General features: G+C 41.8%; 1 protein-coding gene across 4 annotated transcripts; it reads left to right on the top strand.

Moving 5' to 3' along the window:
- Positions 1 to 952: 952 nt before the first annotated feature.
- On the top strand, positions 953 to 20,687 carry LOC108161466. Of its 4 annotated transcripts, XM_033394052.1 has the most exons (4): positions 953 to 1,228; positions 1,290 to 1,463; positions 1,536 to 1,565; positions 20,342 to 20,687. In XM_033394052.1, the coding sequence occupies exons 1-4, from the start codon at positions 1,094 to 1,096 to the stop codon at positions 20,432 to 20,434; spliced, it is 432 nt and encodes a 143-aa protein (XP_033249943.1). In that variant the 5' UTR covers positions 953 to 1,093; the 3' UTR covers positions 20,435 to 20,687. The 4 variants fall into 4 exon arrangements, with proteins under 4 accessions (XP_033249943.1, XP_017151222.1, XP_017151221.1 ...); XM_017295733.2 differs by lacking the exon at positions 20,342 to 20,687 and having other exon boundaries at positions 959 to 1,186; positions 1,308 to 1,463; positions 1,536 to 2,358; XM_017295732.2 differs by lacking the exon at positions 20,342 to 20,687 and having other exon boundaries at positions 959 to 1,186; positions 1,536 to 2,358.
- Positions 20,688 to 21,795: the final 1,108 nt, after the last annotated feature.

Raw genomic sequence — 21,795 nt, 5'->3', positions numbered from 1 at the left:
ACTCGGTTGCGATTGCAATCTTCACGCATTGCCAGGGCGCACTGGGAGAATAATAAATATGAATTGGAATTAATTCGTTTTGGCAAGAGCATAGGCAAGGACAAGTGTAATTACGCAAACACACGGACATCGGACACGCCGGACAGCCACACATTCAGGACATTCGGTCCTGGCAATGGCGTTCTGGCCGCGTTGGCTCGTTTGCCCTTAATGTTTTATGCACAACTAAATACAAATGCGCTTTAATGAGCAAAACTCGGACCGACCATGCGGTTAATTTATTATGCACAACTCGGTTTCGCACACACATGGCCTATCCCCGGCCATGTGGAGGCGGATGGTTTCGGTAAAGGATCACTAATAATGCGGCATTGTCGAGGCATTAAATTGCCAATGCGTCGTCGTCTGCTGGGGCGGTGTCGGGGCGGTGCGGTGCGGTGCGGTATGGGGCCTATGGATACGAGTAAACCGCAGCAAGTCGACTTGAATGCATGTAACAATTACTCTCGCTTCCTCTCTCTCTCTCTATCCCTCACACCAGTTCTGGCCCTCTCTCTCGCACTCGGCTGACAGGAGCTCTTTTCTCGCCACACTGCAGCAGAGTCATAAAATGCAGACAGCAAAAAAAAAAAAAACTAACAGAAAAACTGATATTTGCAACAGCAACGACAACTACAACGACAATAACCACATGGCATAGTTTTTGGGGCATGAAGCATGTGGTATGTGGCATGTGGACTTAACCGCAAAACAAGGCCAAGCCGGAACCCATGCGGAGCATTCGAGTGCGATTTTAGGAACTAGTTCAATCGTTCGTGCACTCGAAACTTTCACAGGGCTGCTGCAGCAGCAGAGGTCGTGATGCATGCATGAATGAGGCCTCCCACGGAAATCCGATTAAAGTTTTTAACAATCGTTATTGATAGGATCATAGCAGGCACATGTACCTGAAGCCCATAGGAAATATTTCAAATGTTTACAAATGTTTGATTTGAGGTTAATAATTTTCATCATTTGATGATAAATACACTCAGCACTCCAACAACACGAAATCGCAAAACAAATTTGTTACTTTTCGCGTAAATATTTAGAAATGGGATACCCGGGTTGCGATTACCACATGTTTTGGGAGTTTTCATCAACGACATGGAATGGCCTCACAACTGCCTTAGACGGAAATTTGCAGGTGATATTTTTGTATATGCTCGCAGTCGGTTTCATGGAGCTAGTGAGTAGCTGATTGAGCTGATTCAGACAGTGAATAATGGCGTTTGCACTCTCGTTTTCAGATATACAACTATAAGCAGATTTACCTTTTGTTAACCATGGAGGATATTTCAGAGGTCTCCTGGCCCCAGACAAATTGGTTTACCGTAAGCGACAAGATGCTGCATCACTGCTGGATCGCTAGCAGCTTGGCAATGGTCGCTTTATGGAACTATCTTCTATATGCCTTTCTTTGGGTGAGTACTGAGGATCACGTCTGCCAAACCTTGGCACAACACCGTTTTTTTTTTGTTTGTTTTCTTCTGCAGGTCAAGCCGGAGTTCCTCTATCGATGGCAGGTAATGTACGGAACCACGATTATAGCCGATGTCGTGTGCTTGGCCCGTGCTCGCTGGGCGATCCGCTCTGGCGTTTGGGTCGCCTATCTGTTGCCCCTCTGGCATATCTTCTGTGTGAACAGCTTGCGGACTTACACAGAGCAGCAGGTCATCAATAACGACAGCACTTACTTCTACACAAGACTGTTCCACATTCCATCATTCCTATTGCAGCTGGTTCGCTGATTCCCGCTTTTCGATGGCTCCATTCTCCAAATTCAAACTTTCTTTGATTTTGTTGAGCACCTTTTGGAAAAGTACAGAAATCAAATTGTTCAGTTTGCGTTTAAACTAAAGCTGTAGACCAAAATGGTTGCATGGTCTGTTTCCACGTTGCACGGCCAGTTATTCGGCGGCATTCTTCAAGCCTCGTTGGAGATAGTCCAAAAAAACATATACTCATATATATATGTGGGGCATTTACATGACTGCCTGATGTGTGGGTGTTTTGCGTGTAAGCGCTGACTAAGCCAACTCATGCAAGTTGGGTTTCTGTGAATGGATTTACGTGGAAGGTACATGGAAGGACAACACCACATGTGCAGCTGCAACAACTTGTGTGGCCAACGTGTTGAAACTAAAAGGATTTTAAAAGCCACCAAAAGTGACGGGAAAGTTGATCTACACCAATGAGATGGGGCTATATCCGGACTACGTTATGCACCAGGGAAGACTTCCAAACAACATCAATCATGGGTCTATCTTTTGTAGACTAAACCTGAGCCTCTATTAAAAGTACCTTCAAAGTCTTAATTCATTCATAATTTCCCTCGAGTTCATACCTCATCTATCCTTTATTTCGCTATGATTCTTGGTAAAGTGATTCCCCCTCATCATCCCTTTCCCAACATTACGTGTACCCTATCTAACCACAAACTTGTTCTATTCTTATGAATGCCAAGCACTCTCTAATTTCAATTTAATTTCATGGTTTTCTCCTACAGGCTCTCCTAGTTTTATCGCTAGCTTTACATTCATCAAGAAATCAGATATTTTCAAAGCAACAGCCCCTCACGCAAACACACATACTTGTAGTCACTTCATTACTGGGAGACCAAAATCCAACGAACATGGGAAATTGTGAAAATTCAACAAGCCACGTGTAATGTAATCCCTTATCTTGGCTTGGCTAACAAAGTGGAAGCAAAATCCGCCATGACAACAGGCAAAATCCTTTCAACTATTCGACGAAAGGTAAAGAGGAAACCGCACACCACCACCACAGTGTTCCACCATTCTTCTTCCACTACTCATCCACCATGACACCCCCCACTCCTTTAAAACCGAACACTTTATGGCTCATTATTTTCAATGCAAGTTCGGTTCGGCTGAGGCTTGGTGCCGTTCCACTTAGTTCGGTACTTCCTTCTTCACAGCGCTCGTTAGCTCATTTGCAGCTCATGTAACTTTTCATTAGAAAAAAAATGAATTTAAAATGAATATTTAAACCTTGTGCATAATGCACATGGACGGCCATTAACGCTAATGACGTCATGAAATTCAATGCACACCACACAGCAGAGGCACAGGACCAGGACGAGAGCCATGAGATGAGCTCACAGCTTTTTGCCACAAAATGGGGCAACATAATGTTGGCCTCAACTTACCCTCGCTTAGTGTGGAAACATTTGCTCGGCCTTTTCATCTCTCCACCGGCCAGATATTGGAAACTTTCGAACAAAGCCCATCTATTATAATCAACGCCCTTTTCGAGGGTAGCAAAAACCCCTTGAGGCGTGCTATTGCTTATGGATGGACATGATTTGAGGCAAGAAACATGCGAAACAGTAGAGCAGAAAGAACAAACGAACGAATCCAACAAGAAGAAAATGTGCGTGTGAGCATGTCGCAATTGCGTGCATCTAGTGTAGACTCTCAAAAGGTCGTAGCAATATATATGTTCCCTGATTTCAGAGCCACAATACGTCTTAAGTGCTTACTTTATAATGGTCTTACCATCTAGAACACTTACTTAGACTTATACCTATCCCTCTTTATCTTCGACACATAGCTTTGTTCTCCAAGTGCCCCTACAGTGTCTCCTTAAAGTGTCCAATAATAGTCCAAGTATTCCGTTCTTGTGCTTCATTATGCTCTCTCCCCTACACGGTATCCCACAGACGACTACACTCAACTCTAAGCTCTCTAGCACATTTCCTTCCGGGCAAATGTGCGCGTGAGTGTTCCTATCTCATTTCTGGTTCGTTGCACGTCAACATTATCTGATTCTCTGCAATTTGCCAGTTTTTGACCAGCGCAGCATATGATTTTAATGACATCTGCCACATGCTCTCAAAGCAACTTTTAGTTGAAACAATCTCAAAGGTTAAGAGCCGAAAAAAAAGGAGGAGGAACAACTTTTATAGCCAAATATGGGTAAAGAAATATTGGTAAAGGGATTCCGGACTGTTTCCATTATTGGGCCATAACAAAAGCTAGTGCCTGCCCGCGGGGAAATATTTTTTCCGTTTTTGTAGTTCACGTACGAGAGGCTGAGCGATAGATAGGGGCGGAAGCAGAGAGAGAATTGTTGACAGTGCCAGAATGACTGTTGACCCGGCTTGGCACGATTTCCTTTCCATATACCGTGTTTGTATGCCAAATGCTTATGTTTTACTTACAGACATTTGCAGAGAGACAACATCCCAAGTCCTTCCAGCTTTGTGTTGTTTTGGCAAAACGTTTTACGAGCCAGAAGTATAGAATAAAATCAATTGTTCGAAAGAGACATACATATGTGTGTGTACAAGACCGGTAAAAAATTATAAAACGATTTGATCAATATTTGTTATAAATGCACTTAAATCTAGGGGGAGTGAGGCAGAATTATTATTTTCAAACTTTCAAAAAACAAATTACGAGTTCCTAAAACTGCAATATAATTCTCACTTTCCCTATCATGAAAATCACTTTTACGTTGCCTTATCCTGGCCAATTTTCCTTGGGGCCATTCCTTTTCGTTTCCCCTCCACAAAGCTATTTAGGAACTGCCATAAACTTATCCGGGAGCTTGCAAAATATAATTAAACAAGCGCAAATTGAAATACGCAGCGTGCAGTGAGCCAAATATTATCAAAAATAGTCCCAAAAAATATACACAACAACTTACGCTGCAAACTTTGTGCTGCGAAAATATTAAGTGCCTTGTGGAGGAGAATATCCCGCGTCTTGGGCTCCGCTCCGCCACTCGAGCGGCGAAAGGAAGCTGCAACAACTTCCATTCTTTTCGGGCTACTTACTGGGTTTAACTGGTAATTGCAGTTTTTGGGGGCGCCACGGCGAAAATTGCCACGAATGGAGGGCCAACATAATGGCCTCTGACCCTGGTACACAACTCAATTTTATTTTGGCGGAAATTTCCTGGCAAAATTTAGTTATTATGGTTAAGAGGAGAACCAATAAACAGGAAGTTTCTTTGGGAACTCTTGCCATATCGAATAATACTTAAAAGTAAACAAAGTTTTAGAAGAATCTTTAAGAAATGCATTCGTGACCAATGAAAATTTCCTTAGAGATATATTCAGATCAAGGAGGTGGTATTTGAGAACTTTCCGCCATTGGGAGCTTCTTTAGACCTATCCATGGAAATTCACGATCCATCTGAAGGTCGAAAAAGGAACGACTGTACCCCAACACAGATTATTATCTTGTAGTAGGAAGAAGCTTCAAATAACAAAGCATCCAAAAACCAACAACTCCTGCAATCATTCTCTACTTATGATCTATCTATACATCAATATTTCGGAGGAGTATTTTCAGTGCCTCTCTACTTAACAAACATTTATCGATTGTTTTTTATTCCTGACCTACGAAACTTATCCACTTACGAGCAATCTAGTATACAACGGAACTGCTGGACCTGGTCTGATTTTCCATTTAATTCATAAATTTTTAATAATATCAACAATCGAAACCTTTGCATCTTTCAGTAGCTTTCCAACAGAATTTGCGTTGACAACGTCAGCAAGGGCACGCAGAAAAGAGCAGAGGCAGATATCCAAAAGAGCAATAACAAGAGGATAAAGGACATGGAAACGGACAACCTCATCATCATCCTCATCATCGTTGGCTGGTGCATGCGAGCAAAATAAATTGTAAATTGAAATCAATAATTTACATGGGGCTTTTCGGTAGCCAGCAATCAGAAGTCCCTCCCTGGCATTGATTGCCATACGTCATTGATGAAATGCACAATTTGCTGGTGGATTAATTTATAATAATTTCATGGGTCCAACATATGCCAGACCCATATTTTGGGGCAGTGAGTTTTGGGGGAAAACCCTTTGGAAATAAATCAAACTACTGGAATGCAGATGTTCTGTTTTCCCTCTATAAATAATATGGTTGAACAAATAAATGGCTAGAAATATGAAAGCATAAAGATAAATGTCCGACACTGCACCGCCATAACTACCCGAAAATAAAAGTGAAACAAAAGTTTTGTAATAACTCAACAACAACTGCAGAAAAGACTGAGATATTTTTGTTTTCATTACCGCCATAATTTGCCAATATGTTTTTCTGTAAAGGTGGAGAAAAATGTATTTTGCTTTCATTCATTAAGGAATCAAGGTACGCAATTTCTTTGACAATCCTTATCGGCAAAGGAATTCATTTATAATTCATATTGTAAACAAAAAATATGAAAGAAAAAGTTCGGGAAGAAAAACAGTTCGAAAAAAATTGAATTCAAATTCATTTAAGAACATATTCGCTTGCATCTCTGTTCTGTTTCTATAGGCTTTAAAAACCAATTGAATAATTGGAAATATTTATGAAAAAATATCTACTGAATAGTCTGCTTTTCCAAGCATTGGAATACCGTAACCGATCCATTGTTCTTACTTTTCTTAGCCGATTATAAAATATGGTTTTAGTAAAATATATAATAAAGAATATTTGTAGGTTTGTTTATAAATATATATAAAGAGATCCGACATGCTGCCTTGCCTGCCCGGCAAACATCTAGGCAAAATATAATACACTCTGCGAGTTTATAACGAGCTTGATTCAATTTATCAACATTTTATTTCGAGCAAACTGTAATCCCATTCTTTGAGCTCAATTTATATCGTTCTACCTCCTCTCCGGCTCGGTCCAGCAAGCAACTTTCTGCAACTTTAAGCCGAAAAGTATTTGCCGCATGCAGCACAGCCCAAAGAATGCAACATAAATGAAAACTTTTGGAAAACCTCAAGGCAGGCCGCCATGGACACCATAACCATGTGGGGACCGTGTTCGACGTGTTGGCCCTTAAATCGAGCCACTCCGTATGTGGGGAAAAAAAAGCACTGCAAAAAAGGGAAATGCGAGAAAATCCACAGCAACGGCACTGCCACAGCCCATTTTAAGTGCCATTTTTTTGGATGTTTTCTCTTTGCGCACCCCGTGGATTTTTTTAATTAAACGCGCCGCGACAATTTGACATCAATATCGAAATTAAGATCTTGCAGAGGCCGCACAACATTTCATCGGCAATAACAAGAACGAAAATACGAAACCCCAAAACGAATGGGGAGGCTTTCTGTGAATCCGGGGGCTGCAGGTACAGTCCCGGATGCAGTGGAGAGAGAGAGAGGAACAGAACAACAACTTCCGTCACATGCTGTAAAAGCGGATATCCGCTGCAACAAATTTTTGCCGTTCTCAGTGGAAACTCCATTCGAATGGGGAAACGAGTGAAAAAGAATATTGGGCTGCCGAGATATGAAAACAGCACTGAATCGATTCTCTAAGATATATACTATTCCTGGGCTTAACTGATGTCTGTACAGATGCCAAAAATGCTTTTAGGATTGCTAAAGATTACATCGGTTCAACTGTGAAGTTCGTATAGAATTGGCATATTTCTGAAACATGGCTTGTCGTGAAAGTATCTTTGTTGTTTTCCAATGAAAAAACTAGCTCTTCTGTCATATAAACATGATCGAGTGTCGTGTATCTTTAAGTGTTGTTTATCTCTAGGATATTATGTGGTCGTTTCCTTATTTCCATTTCAGCCAACCTTCTTGTATTTTCCCAACATTTTTGTTTTGTTTTGTGATTTTCAATTTGCTTTTTCCCTCCCTTTTGCTCATTGCTGTCTTTTTTCATGTGTAAATTGTCGGACGAGAGGGTGAGGGAGATGGGCATGTTGAAGGCTGGCGAGTGGGTGACATGTGTGGGCGTGGTCGTGCCGGATATTGATGTGTTATATGCGATGTTGTGACTGCAATATATTTGCCAAATGACTGTTGATGCCCCTGTCCCAGGCCCAGGCCCAGCCCCAGCATCCTGCCACAGAACCCTCGACAAGAATGACGAGAGATAAAAGTCGCCCATACGAGAAGGATGCAGGAGCAATAAAATGCTTGGTTCGAAGGGTTCGGTTCGGTTCGGTTCGAGATGAGGAAATAATTGCGGCCCCTGGAAGTGTTGCCATAAAAATGCAAATGCCAAATGCTGAAAAGTGGCGAATGGTTGGAGCCCAGAAGTGGGCCAAAATGGAGCAAATAGTAATAATGAAACTCTCGACAGCCAGCAGAAAAGAACAGTAGAAATCCACTCTGGCATTTAAAATAAATGGAAAAGTTAAGAGTTGAAAAGGAGACAAATCGAATAACACATTCATTTGCAGGAGTTTTCAACTACTGTGCGTTTCGATACATTAACCATAGATGTATTTTCGTTTAAGTGTAAAAATCATGTGAAAATATCTGACATTTCCGGCTGAAAGTATGGCCAAAATCGAAGAAGATCCGCTATCGCATATAGAAAAAGATATATGTATATGATATGGCACTGTCCAATGAATTTATTTATTCATTTTATTGAAAAAATTGAGTTTTTTTCGATAGAAAAGAACAAACTTCGATGAACGGCATACAATAACTATATTTTATACTCGTATGTCTGCAAAAAGTCCCGCCACATTCAGGATTATCTATTAATAAATCATCATTCTTAACACTGCCTAATGGCACCGAAACGCACTGTATGTGTCCCCACAAAAGGCTATCAAATGGCCATAAAAAATGTATAGAGAAATACAATTTTAATCTATGATTCGGTCAGAGGTCATCTGGTAACAGCTTGTCGGATAAATGGGCTAAAAAAATAAAGCAGCCAGCTTGATGTCAATTAATAAATAATACCAATATTATTAATAGATTGGAGTGTTATTTGTTGGGATTTGTTTTGTGGGCTTAAAGTTTATGGGCTTAAAATTAAAAACAAAATTTTATATGGTTATAAATCTGAATAATAGACGATCAAATGTTTCTTAATGTGAAAAGTATTTAAGCTTTTATAATCCCATTTATGGTCAAAGATTTTAAGAATTTATGAAAAAGCATTTCAACGAATTAGTGGTGTGAACAAATTAATGATAAAATCAAGATCCAATATAGGAATTTAAATTAGAAGTTTAGTAAGAGCTTGTTGCTCTTTGGCAGTCCTTCATTATGGCTAATGGCTCTCAGAAACATTGTAAGCCACTTTCTGTGCTAACCGCATGCTAACATACTTGTGTGAGTCTGAACCCACTCATGAGTTCTTTTATAGCTGAGAAAGTTTGATGAGTTGATGGGTAAACATCATCATCATCATCATCATCGTCATAGTTGGCACCCCTCCGCCTTTCATCAAAAGTTCTCCTCTGCTTATGCTGTTGTTTATTCAAACTTTTTAATTGCATTAAGTCACTGGAGATCCTTTTGGCTGCCACAAACAAAAGGAATAGAGAGAGTAGAGTATGAGTACTACTTACCACAACTAAGTCTGAGTGTTGGAGATGTGTGTGGAGAAAGCAAGGAGAGAGGAATACTTGAGAGAATCAAGACAACTTCAGGCGTCCGACTTTGAGCATTCTGTATCTTGTAGAAATTTATGATGCGTTAACAATTAAATATATGAGATTTATGTATATTGAAAGAAGACTTAAGTTAGCAGAGGATCCTGAGTAATACAGCCACAATTTTGGCTTAAAAGTCATCTTATATTTCAACAATTTAGCCAAAAAGTTGGTTAATTGCCTACTAAAACCAAAAGAACTAAGGAAAACCACTCAAAATGTTTTCATAATCTCCTATAAAAACTTCTGGTTCAACTTTTTAAATATAAATTAAATGCTCCTATTATATTTCAGCCATTCAACACCGATGGCTATTACTGCTAGAATAAAATGCTTCTATTATCTGTCTAAACGTTTAATACACTGAAAACAAAAAGTTTATAAATGTACCTCACAATTTTATACAACTAAAACTTCAATATCATAATCCAGTCCAGTTCTTTTGGAAATAAGAGCGAAAACTACTACTTCAGAATAAATCATGCCAGACCTTTCGTTTCCCTCTATCTACCAGTATATATAGTGTCGATAAGAATGTATTTGGGTGTGTGTGAAATATAAGAAGAGAGAATTCCATTTGCAGTTTTATAGCCCCCTCAACGGCGTTGCATTTGTTTCATAATGGTCCAAAAACTTTTCCCTTGCAAAGTTTTTGTATCTCGGCACCAACTGCATCAGACATGCATGTACATATCAGTATCTGTATCTGTTTCTGCCGCTGCAGCTGTATCTGTATCTGTATCTGCTGCTGCATCTGCACGAGTCCTCCAACCTCCAACTGTATCTCAATGTGGCAATCAAGTTTTCTGTCCGTGTGTTTTTTGGCAACTCGCTTCTAATTGCAGTTGAAAATTTGTTAGGCAGCTTTTGAATTTTCTAATTGAATTTCGCTTATTGCCAAGAGCTACTGTATATCATACTCTTTCTCTACCTCGTTCTCGTTCGGTTTTCCCGTTGGCCATTCGTATCCTTTTTAAACATGCCAAGAGCGCAATAATATAGCTTTAGTATCTCTGTGTGTGTATCAAATAACAATTACCGAAGGGACCTCCCACATACAAGGGCAAATAACACACAAAATATATATATGAAAACAAATAAGAATTTTATATTTTTTTACTACCTTTTTGCCCCTTTCATTTATGCTTTTTGCCCTTTGCCTTTGCCTTGGCATTCCCTCTTGAGTCGTCCTCGAGGCAAGCTTACCATGGAAATATGAGAAAATTTGCACAAAGCTTTTCGCAATATTGCCGCGAGTCTCAAAAAGAACAAAAAAAAAAACAAAAGACAATCACCTGGCTGTTGAAGCATTCGTAGGTCGAGGGTCGAGGGGCATGGGTCTTCGACGATGCTGGAGGTTAAGTGTTGTTATCATCTGTTTATTGAAATTGCGTATCGAATTTTGTTTTTCAAATGAAAAAAAAAGTCTACATGGAGTTGTTCTGGTTTCCGATTTCACCTGCCAAAAGTTCAAAATAATTCAGGAATGGAGAAGTGAAGTTTCTTTGAAATTCGATGCCTTTTCTGTATGAATTTCACTCCTTTAAATGTGTTGCCTATTTCTCAGCCTGTGGCAGCATTGTTGCTGCTGCGGCAATCAGCGCAAAGGGACTTTCCAACATTTCGACAAAAACTTTTCCTATTTGCCAGCAAGTCGTTAAGACATCAACAGCTCCTTCCACCCGCCCCACTTCCTGTTTTGAGCAGTTTTTGTATTCATATTTTTTTCAACTCTCTGAAAACTAAAACCATGAAAGCATAATGACAACCCCGGCGACAAGTGCACGTAATGGCTGAAGAACAAGATGGAAAGTAAAGCGAAAATAGAAATAGAGACAGAGAGAGAGAGAGAGAAGAAGGTCTTTTGGTATCCATCTGCCACTGGGAGGCACCGCAAAACGCGTGGCAGACAATTAGCAAGGGGGGGGGGCCAAATGTGGATTTTCGGATTCTCCTTTTCTCCTCTAATGTTCTGTTCTGTTGCTCCATCGCGACAACATTAATTAGATTAAAATGTCTACAAATCATTTCGGAACGGCACGCCCGAGACGAGAGTGGCAGCATCGGGGGGGCAAGTAAGCTCCACTCCGTAAGCTCACACATTATTCACACGCCTCGCAGCACACAATTTCCCCAGCTTCCAGTTTCCCGAAAATGCAAATTGCGCTATCCAAAACAGCAGTTAAGGCAACAAAAAAAGAAGTAGGAATGATGTACTCGATACTTCGACTATAGAATACCCGCTAGTCACACCAATTAAAATTAGAGCAAATCCTCAGAGATGGAGACTTGCGAATAGACGAGAGACATTGCAGTTTCTTCCAGAACTACCTAATCAAATGTTTTTTTGGTGGAATCGGCTGTACAAATATCTAGTTTATGGTTAAAGCTTTTACGACGCATGTACCCAAGAACCCTCTGAGTACCGGGTATTAAACGAACCCAAATGCGGACTAAAGCAATTTAAAGCAGTGCGCTGGGCTAACACAAACGAATCTGTCTAAAAATACCAACAATAACAGCTACAGGGTCTGCCCCCGAAACAATTACAAAAACTATAAGCCTCCAAAGGATTCGCCCAGCAAATAAACCAAAAATGGAAATCATCCCAGAGTCAGGAAACAAGGCAAAGAGAGAGAGAGAGAGAGAGAGAGAGAGAATAGGGGATTCCCCTGGGGAGCAGCAAATACAAATTGTCCGTTATCAGCTGTGGGATCGACTTTGGTGTTGCCCTGCAATAAGCGGAGCTTTAATTGGGTTCTCGCTGCCAACCGAAAAGGGCGTCGATTCGGTGGATTGGGAGCGTGTGGAGTGTGTGGATTTTGGGGATACCATCAGCATAATTAAAGAGTGCGAGCATAGGAGCATGGCATCCCCCCTCGCCACTCGTCTGGCATGAGCCATGGCCTGGGGTGGCACAAAGCTCATGTTAATTACAAAATAAGTCCCTCGTACGGGGACCATGCTAGGATTTACTTATTTTTACCGAAAAGCTCATCTTAGACTGGGGATAATTCGAGAAGTCATAAGCACATTGACTCCTGAATATTTCTAATGGGATTTAGCATAGCAAAAGATCAGAAAATCTCAACAGGAAAGTGGTAAAAATATGAAAGAAACGTCTCTGCTTTTATTAGTTTACGAATGCATATAATCCCTGAGATAGTCCCCAAATTTCATGTTCAAACAGAGATGGAAAACAAAAACCATTTAAGGAACGTTCTGAAGCCAATCCTTGCTACACCAAAATACCCACAAAATCGCACTCGTTCGTACTGACTGAACTGACGAATCCTCACAGCATGCTGCCATTGTAGCCAAGTTCTTCTTTGGCTAAAGCCTAAACCATCGCCTCTATGCAAAAGATAAAACTGAAAAACAAAATCCTGCTCATCCAGGGCGCCCTTACCCTAACCAGCCAATAAATGGGCAACAGCAACAAGGATTTCTCCGCCTGCTTAGCACATTCAATAAATAACAAAAAAAAGAGAGGGGAAAAAGCGAGGGGAATTTCACTTTCAGCTCAACACTTTACCCCAGAAACACTTGCACTGCTTTCAGGACGATGCCGAGGCCTCTTTTGGGGCCTGGATGTTGCTTTTGTTTCTGGTTTCTGGCTGGTTTCTCGTTGAGCATGCCCGCAAAATTCCTTAATCATGGCTCGTAAATCTTTGATGTTTCATTTGTGCCAAAACGCTAAACGATTTTTAAAATAGCTGAGGGCTGGTTAAGCCCAGAACGTTCAGAGCCCGACCATAAATTATTGGTTCTGACTGCGGCAATTTGTTGTCTTACTCGTACTTTAACAGCATCCGCATCGCTCCTCTCCCTCTATCTATCTATGTATCTTCTGCACTGAAAAATTCACTTGCTGTGCAGTTCGGCCTTCCAATTGCAAATTCAATTTGGTACAAACAAAAAAGAATAAACAACCTTTGCGTTGATTTCGGTTCCGTTCTCCCCTCCCTCCCTCACTCCCTCCCAACGGCAGAGGCAAAGGCTGGGTAAGAGCAAAGCAAATCGAAGTGGAAGTAGATTTCGATGTAGAAAATGCTGCATAGAACAGCAAATATCTAAGAGAAATTGAATATAAATACGAAATCAAATCGAATTCGATCGAGTTTTTAGAATGCAGTCATTCCGCATAGTTGATTGAAAAGGATTATGGCAAATAGTTTTGCTTTTGCTACATCCTTCATCCCTTTTTTCTAGGTTGCAGCGGGAAACTCTAGGCTTCATTGGAGTCTGGGTAATTCAGTTCTTTCGTAATTGGCTCCTCTCTGTGGGCAAGTGGAGGGGAAATAAAATCAGCAGCCAATTCGGTTGAAAGTGCTTAACATTTTTGTACAGTCTCAGTTTCAACTGCTGCTGCCTGCTCGTGGCAGGGGGATGCGGCGCTTAAAGTGCATTCCAATTAAGAAACTGTGGAAGGCAACAGTTCTGGCTCTGGCTTGGGCTCTGACTCCTCTTCTCTCCCTGCCACCGCTCATCTCCCGCATGCCTGTGCTTAATGGAGCGCCCACAAGTGTCGCTTACGCTTCTGAGGTTTTGGATTTGTAGGCAACCCAAACCCTTTGGATGGTGATGGAACAGTGAGACCCCCTAATCACGAGCGGCACGAAGGCTCGAATTTATTAGAGGTTCCCGAGTACTCCACCCACAACACAGCAATCACGTTGACATCTCTACGAGATGGGGGGGGGGGGGGGGAGAGAAACGGCCGCAGCCTTTTGGCTTTGCCTGGAACAAATGTGAAAATTGTTTTGCTGGCTTTGGCCTTTTAGTCCCCAAACCGGCTGTCAAACGCATTTGCTCAAAAGGCAAGTTGGAAGGCCGCCAGTTGTTTGATTCCTTTTTTTCCTCCTCTTCCGCCTCCTCCCCGTAAAAGTTACGCAATCGGAGAAAACTCCGGTTCCCGGACACAAAGTTACAATTGCATGGTTTACGGGTATCTGCAATGGGAAGTGCACTGAAGCAAAGTTGCTCCAACTCTTTGAGTGATTAGATGTCCTCCAGGGGGACGGTTTAAATTTTAAAGTTTCCCAGATACCCTCGGACCAAACTAAACTGCAATTCGAAAGTTCCAGGAAACAATGAAATATTCATTCAACTGCAGTCTATCTCTCGAACGGTTGTCTTCTGGGAGAAGCAAATGTTTTTAAAAGTAGCAAATCAAAGTTGGTTGAGTGGAAACACAGCTCGGGGACAGCGATTCCCGTTGGGGTTAGATTGCAGAATAGCCAAAAACAATAACACACTCGTTTAATTGTTGCAATTTCACGTAGATAAAGAGGTACTTACTCCTTGATAGATTGGTATTCTGTGCTTTCTTTGGAGTTTGGTATAAAAGGTACTTATTCTTTGTTTTGTTGGAAATTAATGATGGAGGTCTCACATGGCGAGTGTAGCTGGTGCACTTCTAGCTATTGATTTAAATTTAATATGTAACTCGTAAGTAATATATGTTGTATGTCTTGACTACACAATGTCACCAGATTCGTAGCACTTTAGGAATTCCCCAGGGCACAAATGCTTCATATAATTAAACATTCATTGTGGCTGGTATTCTCAGACTACGTAGGGAATGTAGCGAAAATATTCTCAGTCGCACAGCAAATATTATTGGGTTTAACAGCAGATTTGATGACCTCAATTTCAATTGTAAAAAGCCATAAGAATGGCCTTTAACTTCAATTTTTATTATATTCAATTGAAAATACAGCTCTCTTAAAAATAGACTGTAAATTAAGAGGAATCTAATAAGCTGAACGAAAATTACTTACGAATATTCATTGCTTTATGTGTATATGTGTCATTATGTAGCATTGTGTAAGCACAAAAACTAAAACTATGTATATAGAAATGACTATGACGTCCAAGACTTTGCCAATTGTGATCCGAACCCTAGACAACGCAGAAAAAAGTGAGTGCGAATTCGCTTCCAGGCGAATTCCCAATCACCACAGGAGAGGGCACAATTGAGACGAAAATCAAGAACGAGCGAGAGCGAATTATCACGAAACAGATCAACGAGAGAGGCGCCGCGACGAGAGACTTCCAATTCAGCCTCCAACGAAAAGGGTGTTTCGAAACTTTACTCGTATAAACAAAGGAAAACTTTGATGAAAATAACATACATAGGTAAATACAAAATGCGGTTGTTGCGTTCATTGGACGGTCAGCGAAATGCTCTATAGCTAAAGAAATACATTCACCATAAAAGTGAGCACTCAAATCGGATGCAACGTTCACGTTTGCCTAAAAGTCGAGTGAAGTGTCACTAATTGGAGGTTGGACAACCATAGAATCCAATTTTGTATCAATAACGCTTGATGAAATTCTCTCGCCAACAACAATTGCACATAAATTTACTAGCAATTTATGCAGACACACAAAGACACAAAAGTGCCACAACACTGCCCATATAACAGCGAATATAAAAACTGAAGCCCCGATAACAACAATGCCACTGACAACAATGCCCGTAAAAGTCAGTCAGTAGTAAAAAGTAGTTTATTTAAGTAGCTGAGCGCGAAAAATTGTATTTTCCTAAAGGTATTTTTAGAAGGAGGAGGTCGTAAAGCATGTCATTCCTGGGCGAGTATGTGTGTGGCGTGGGGGCTGACTTCATCTCGCCTGCTCTGCTCTGCTCTGCTCCATCTGCAGTCTTTCATTCCAGAGTATTTGCATTTGCATGCGAGTGTGCGAGTGTGTGTACTCTTCGCTTCTGTTTGCTTATTTAAGTCGTTTGCAATTTTTGCTTTACTTTTTCTTTGCAGAGTCAACGCATAAAAAATAACCTAGAAATGCAGTACCGCTGCACGGTTTCATTTTCTTTTTTAGCGCTACATCCATGATGTAGGAACTTTTGCAATTACAAAACTTACACAAAACGAGCATACACTACAGACACATTTTGTAAATTGTACTATTTAATTTGGTTAGAGCTAGCAACGAGAGAGAAGAATGGGGGAGTGGAGGAGTGACTTTAACAGCTGACAGCTTAAATCAAGATGGCTGACTCGCGCTCTCCTCTCGCTCTCCTTTGTATTGTCAATCTCCATTGCAACCGAAAAAAAGGAGCATGGACGGGATGGCAGGAAGCACGCGAGCAGGTTGTCCCCAGTGGGAATCTGCCCACTAAAATGCTATTTTTCACTCTATTCGAGCGGAAGTTGAGTGACAGAAGCGAGAGCAGGCGGGCAGGAGAGCCGCAGCGGAATCAAAAGCAGTAGAAACTGCCACCGGATGTTTAGCATACTAACAGACCCGCACACACACACACACACACACAGAGCTGCTATTTGAAAAACAACAAGAGAGCAGTCGGTGGTCGAGTGGCTCGACAACGGGATACCTGGTAACACAGATGTTGCATGGTGGATCAAAAAGCAGTTCCATGGCGGGGAATCTCATCTTTTTTCACCTATGCTTCGTCTCTGAGTGCTCGCCTTCGGCTGTTCGTCAATGGCTATGGCAGCTAGGTCGGTCCCAGTACCCAACAACAATATATGTACACAGTCTTTGGCGAGACGCAGAAAAGACTTACTTTTCGGTCCGAAAAATCCAACAACAGACGCACTTGTTTTCTACATTCTATAGCTGTAAGAATTATACGATTTCAAGGCTGTGAATCTTAAAGTTAAGGCTCTTTGCTCTATTTCAAACAGTCTCTATAAACTATTTCTCCAGTCCCACGGACATGGATACATCCCATCATATATCCGCTTACTCTATAGAGTCGCAAACATCTGTCCAAAATCATAATACCCTGTGCTCCTTACACATGAGCAAAGCGCACACAGCGCCCAACGTTGTCGTGGTGACAACAATTGTGCATTTGAATGCCGTTCGGGGAGCCCTTGTGCAAGACAGCATATTTTGCTGTAGGCAGCATTGCAGCGCACCCGAAAAAAGTTGAGAACAAAACACTACAAAAGAAAAAAGAGAAGAAAAAGGAGCGCATATATAGTATAAAAATGTCAACACGTTCAAATCCGCTAGAGGGGCCATTTGTGGTTTCTTTTCTGAACTTTTGAATATGCGACTAAAATGGCAGGCCTGGGCCACCGCTACTGTAAGTGGCAGGAATATCAAGTTTCTTAATAGTATTGGCAAAAAGAGATACCGTAAGAGAAGATAAAATAAATTGTAACAATGCCTTAGAAAGTCCATTCTTGCTACCTAATTTCTCAGGATTACACTAATTACTGTCGCAGCCATTGTGGCCTCCGTTTTAGGACATTTTGTGATCTAATTAATAAGCCAGCCAGGCACCTGACCAAATAAGCAGATGAGGCCCTCGAGGGCTTAAAAGCAGCACGCACGTAGTTCCCATAAAGAAATGAGAAACGTATTAAAAACAAACACATGCGGGAATACCACAAAAACTAAAAACACGCGCACTTCTTTTATGGCCTGGACTTTGGTTAGAAGCGAAAACCAAGCCCACATTTTGGCCAGTGGCCAAAGCACACATCGATGGGATGTAATCTGCGATGCACACACAGTCGGAGCGATATGGTGGGAGATATGAACATGCGAAGAGGATGCATGGCAGCTGTCTATTCCAGAGCTGGAAGCCAACGAAGTAGCTGAAATAAAAGGCCCCTGCAGCCGAGAGCAAAGGGAGGAAGATGCAATTTGCTGGCGCACATTTCGGATGTGCTGGGATATGCCACACTCTCGCGTTCCCCCACTGCCCCCCCACTTGCTGCCGGGAGTCTGATGCCTGCCAAGTCATGTTTGCATGACGAAGTTTCCACCAAACCATTTGGGCTAATATTTTAAGTTGGTTCAAGCTGGCAGTGATTTGTAACCTTTGATGACTTGGCGGGTTAAGCGCGGGCTAAGAGCGTGAGACACGAAAAACTTTTGTCCTGTCAGTGCAGCCTCCAGGATTCCATGGAGCCATAGCCATTGGTCATAGAAAACTAAAAGGTAATATGTACGTGTAACTCAAATACTAGAGTACTTCCTACAAACTGTGAAAACCGCATCTTGTTACCCAAAAAATGATAACCGAATACTAAGGATACTGAAGAAAGAAACTCCCCTCTTCACTATTTATTGTGTGTCAAATTCAGTATTTGGAAAACTATAATTGTGTAGGCTCAATCGGTGGGTTCTTGGCAAAGGCAATATTTCTGAATCCAAGCTCAGAGAGTATCCAGAGCAGCAGCTCATCCGAATAGAACTCGGAAGTGGCTGCTGCCTGACTCGATTTTTATTTTTAGCGGCTCTAATAATAATATTCTCTAATAGTAACATTCTCCTCACTGTTCTCGTAGTTGTAGTCGCTGTCCTCGTGTTACCTTTCTCTCTGAGGGTATCCACATTCCTCAAATACTGGACAGTTAACGATAGTTTAATAAAACTACACCTTCCTATTGTATCTGTAGTCATCGAAAGTGATTTAAATTCGCTATCATTGGAAAGCTGCCGGCACCAGTCGAGAGGCTATGCGAATTCGGTTGGTCCGAGTAACTCGATTGTTAAATTTAAACTCTAAATTCTAAATAGCATCGAAATATTCGCGCTCTGCCAATTATGCTGCAGTGGCGCTTTCTTGACGTTTTCCAACACATGCCCCACGCCACCTAACTGTGCAATTTGCTAAAGTTTAGGATCTGCCAACGAAGTCGAGAAGTGAAGCTGAACAGAGTACGGGGGGCAGCAGTCTGCCAAGTGGCTCTCAAACTCTTGTCGCAAAAAGTTCATCCGGCTCTCGGGCGGGAACTACAGCTCAAACCCGACCTGAGGACGGGTCCGGGTCCACGTCCGGGTGCGGCGTTCCACAACTTGGACGTGTGCATGGTGAAAATTAGTTATTGTCTAGAGAAATGTGCGTTGCAAAATACGAGTAATAGCTGGGATGGGTGGTAGGGGGGAATACGAGTATTCTTTGTTGCTGGTGCACCTCTCACTGAGGAAAAGTTCTTGATCAACTTTGGTGTTTTTCTTGGCCCGAAGTCGATTCCGGTGCAGTGGCAACTTTGTGTCTGACATTGACCAGAGTCCGTTTTTGTTGCACGAACTACTCCAAGGAACCACAGCTCATTCCCCCTCCCCCTGTTTTGACACTGGACTTGTCCCCAAACTCCTAGATTAACTGAGGCCAAACATTTGGCTCTGAAATATGCGTCTGGTTTTTGGGTGCACAATGTTTTCCTTCTGTCATGTGACTCCATTCTAGACTTGTGTGTTTAACCAGCTGACGGTAAACCCCCTGCCCCCACCTTGGCAAGGATTCGACCCAAAATGAACACCAAATGAAGACCAAATCATGAAAACCAACATTTGCGAACGATACAGACAAGAATTCCGACTGGACAGTACCTAGGAATACGATTTCTTGGTTGTCTCATAGCAGATCTGTTGATTAGTAGATTCGGTATCACAGGATTCGTGGCAAGACCCGAGTACCAGGGAACGGATAGGCGAGCGGTCTGCTAGAGAGATAATTGACTACTGCCTGTTACATACACCTTCACGAATACATGACACCCTTTTACTCCTCAATTACCGGGTACTAGCCAAAGAGTTAAACGTCCCAAATGGTACGCATTGTGTTAGTCCAGCAGTGACCAAGGGCAGGGCAGGAGCCCAAGAAGGCCGACCAGGAGGAGGCAGCACATGCTGTGTGGTCCCTTATGCCAGGAGAAACAAGAACAATCGGAGGTGGTCGAAGGGTTGTGTGCCATATGCCTGTTCCAGAGCGTTACAGAACGACAGGCAACAGAAGGCGATGGCAAAGCAAATCTGTGAATTATGTTTTGGGTTTTTGGGGGAATGAAAGTCCGTAGAGAAGTGCGAAGGAGAAGCTGCTGCCTTGATGATGGCTGAAAAGTCCGTAATTTGATTTTCCCTTTAAATTTATGATTTCTCCGCCTCTCCTTTCTTTCAGTTTCCCTTTGCAATCATTCACCGAGAAGTGAAATCCATTCAAGATATGCATTCGAATACAGTTTCGGTTCCAATGGCCAGGCGACTGAAATAGGTGTTTCCATAGCAAAGGAACAAAGCGCCCTGATTGGCCAGTACGACAGAAAGAGTCCTTGGTTAGTAAGACGAGAACTCAGCTTTTGACATACAGAAAGCACATTTGGACTGGAATTGTCACCAGACAAAGAAGAAATTTGAATGTATCAATCAACAATGTGCAATGAGAGCACTTTCCTGGAGCCACTTTCAAAATCCACCCTGGAAAAATCGTATACCAAATAAATGTACGGGCTTTACTCATCTAACTATTGCTTTGTCTTTGGTTGTAACCATTTTAAATCGATAATATACAAGAAATAAACAGGTTAATTAATAATAGATTGCAGATAATACCAAAAATAAAAATAACCTCCAGAAAATAGAGGAGACCCAATCAACGAAGACATTTTTAAGGTAAATATTTCCAAGAACAAAGGGTAAGGTCAAAGATGCGGCAAACAAACTTTAAATGGTGCCAGTCCAGGCCAAGAAATATTTTTCAGTTAAAAGGTCGTCCTACCTTGGCATCCATCACCACCAACGCCACCGACGACGACGACGACGACGCCAGAACCGCCCTTCAATCATGTACGGACCTTGTTGGAACCCGCCCGCTGACAGCTCGCCCACAAATTTCATTCAATTTGCAAAAACAGAAACCGAACCACATCAAGCCGGACCGAGTTCCAGTTCCAGTTCCAGAGCCTGCCCCTCCCTGGATGAGGTCAAATTGATGAACATGACCGAAGTTGGCCTGGCCTGGCCTGTTTCTTGCCCCAAAGACCACGGCAAACAGAAGAGAACCGAGAGAATGTTCATGTTTTTCCAGAGTCTTCAATCAAAAAATGCGTCGGCAAAGTTTTAATGCTGGCTCCAACACCCCTGTTCCATCAGAAAATTTAAAAAAAACTATAGAAGGGGGGAAGTTTTTAAGCGACGAAATGAGGTAGAAGAATGGGTCGGCAGGGGCGTGGCAAGCTGCTTCCTGGCGCCCAGCTTGATAAATGATGTGTCGAAAATAAATGATTATGCCTTCGGGGAGGGGGGGAGGAGTCCCCACAAAAGTTTTTGTTTTATACTTTTGCCACTTTGCTGTTTGTTTTATTTTGCAGTAAGATGAGGGAAAGTATCCACAAAAGTTGATGCAAGTTCATCTATTTGCATGCCTCATTTGCCGTATTGATTTTGTTCTTTCTTTCTTTCTGCCTGTCGGCTCTGGCACCCCCAGCCCTCTCCTGGAGGGGGATTAATGTACATTTGTTTCCATCAAATCCGGCTTAACATTTACACAGTTTTTGTCATTTTGGGGTTTGGGTTTCGGTTTGTTAGGTGTGAACATTTTTTATTAAATTGAGTAAAATGTATTTTTGTGGCGAA

Source organism: Drosophila miranda, chromosome 4 (assembly GCF_003369915.1).
Source record: "Drosophila miranda strain MSH22 chromosome 4, D.miranda_PacBio2.1, whole genome shotgun sequence".
Taxonomy (NCBI): Eukaryota; Metazoa; Arthropoda; class Insecta; order Diptera; family Drosophilidae; genus Drosophila; species Drosophila miranda.
This window is presented reverse-complemented; position numbering and strand designations above follow the sequence as displayed.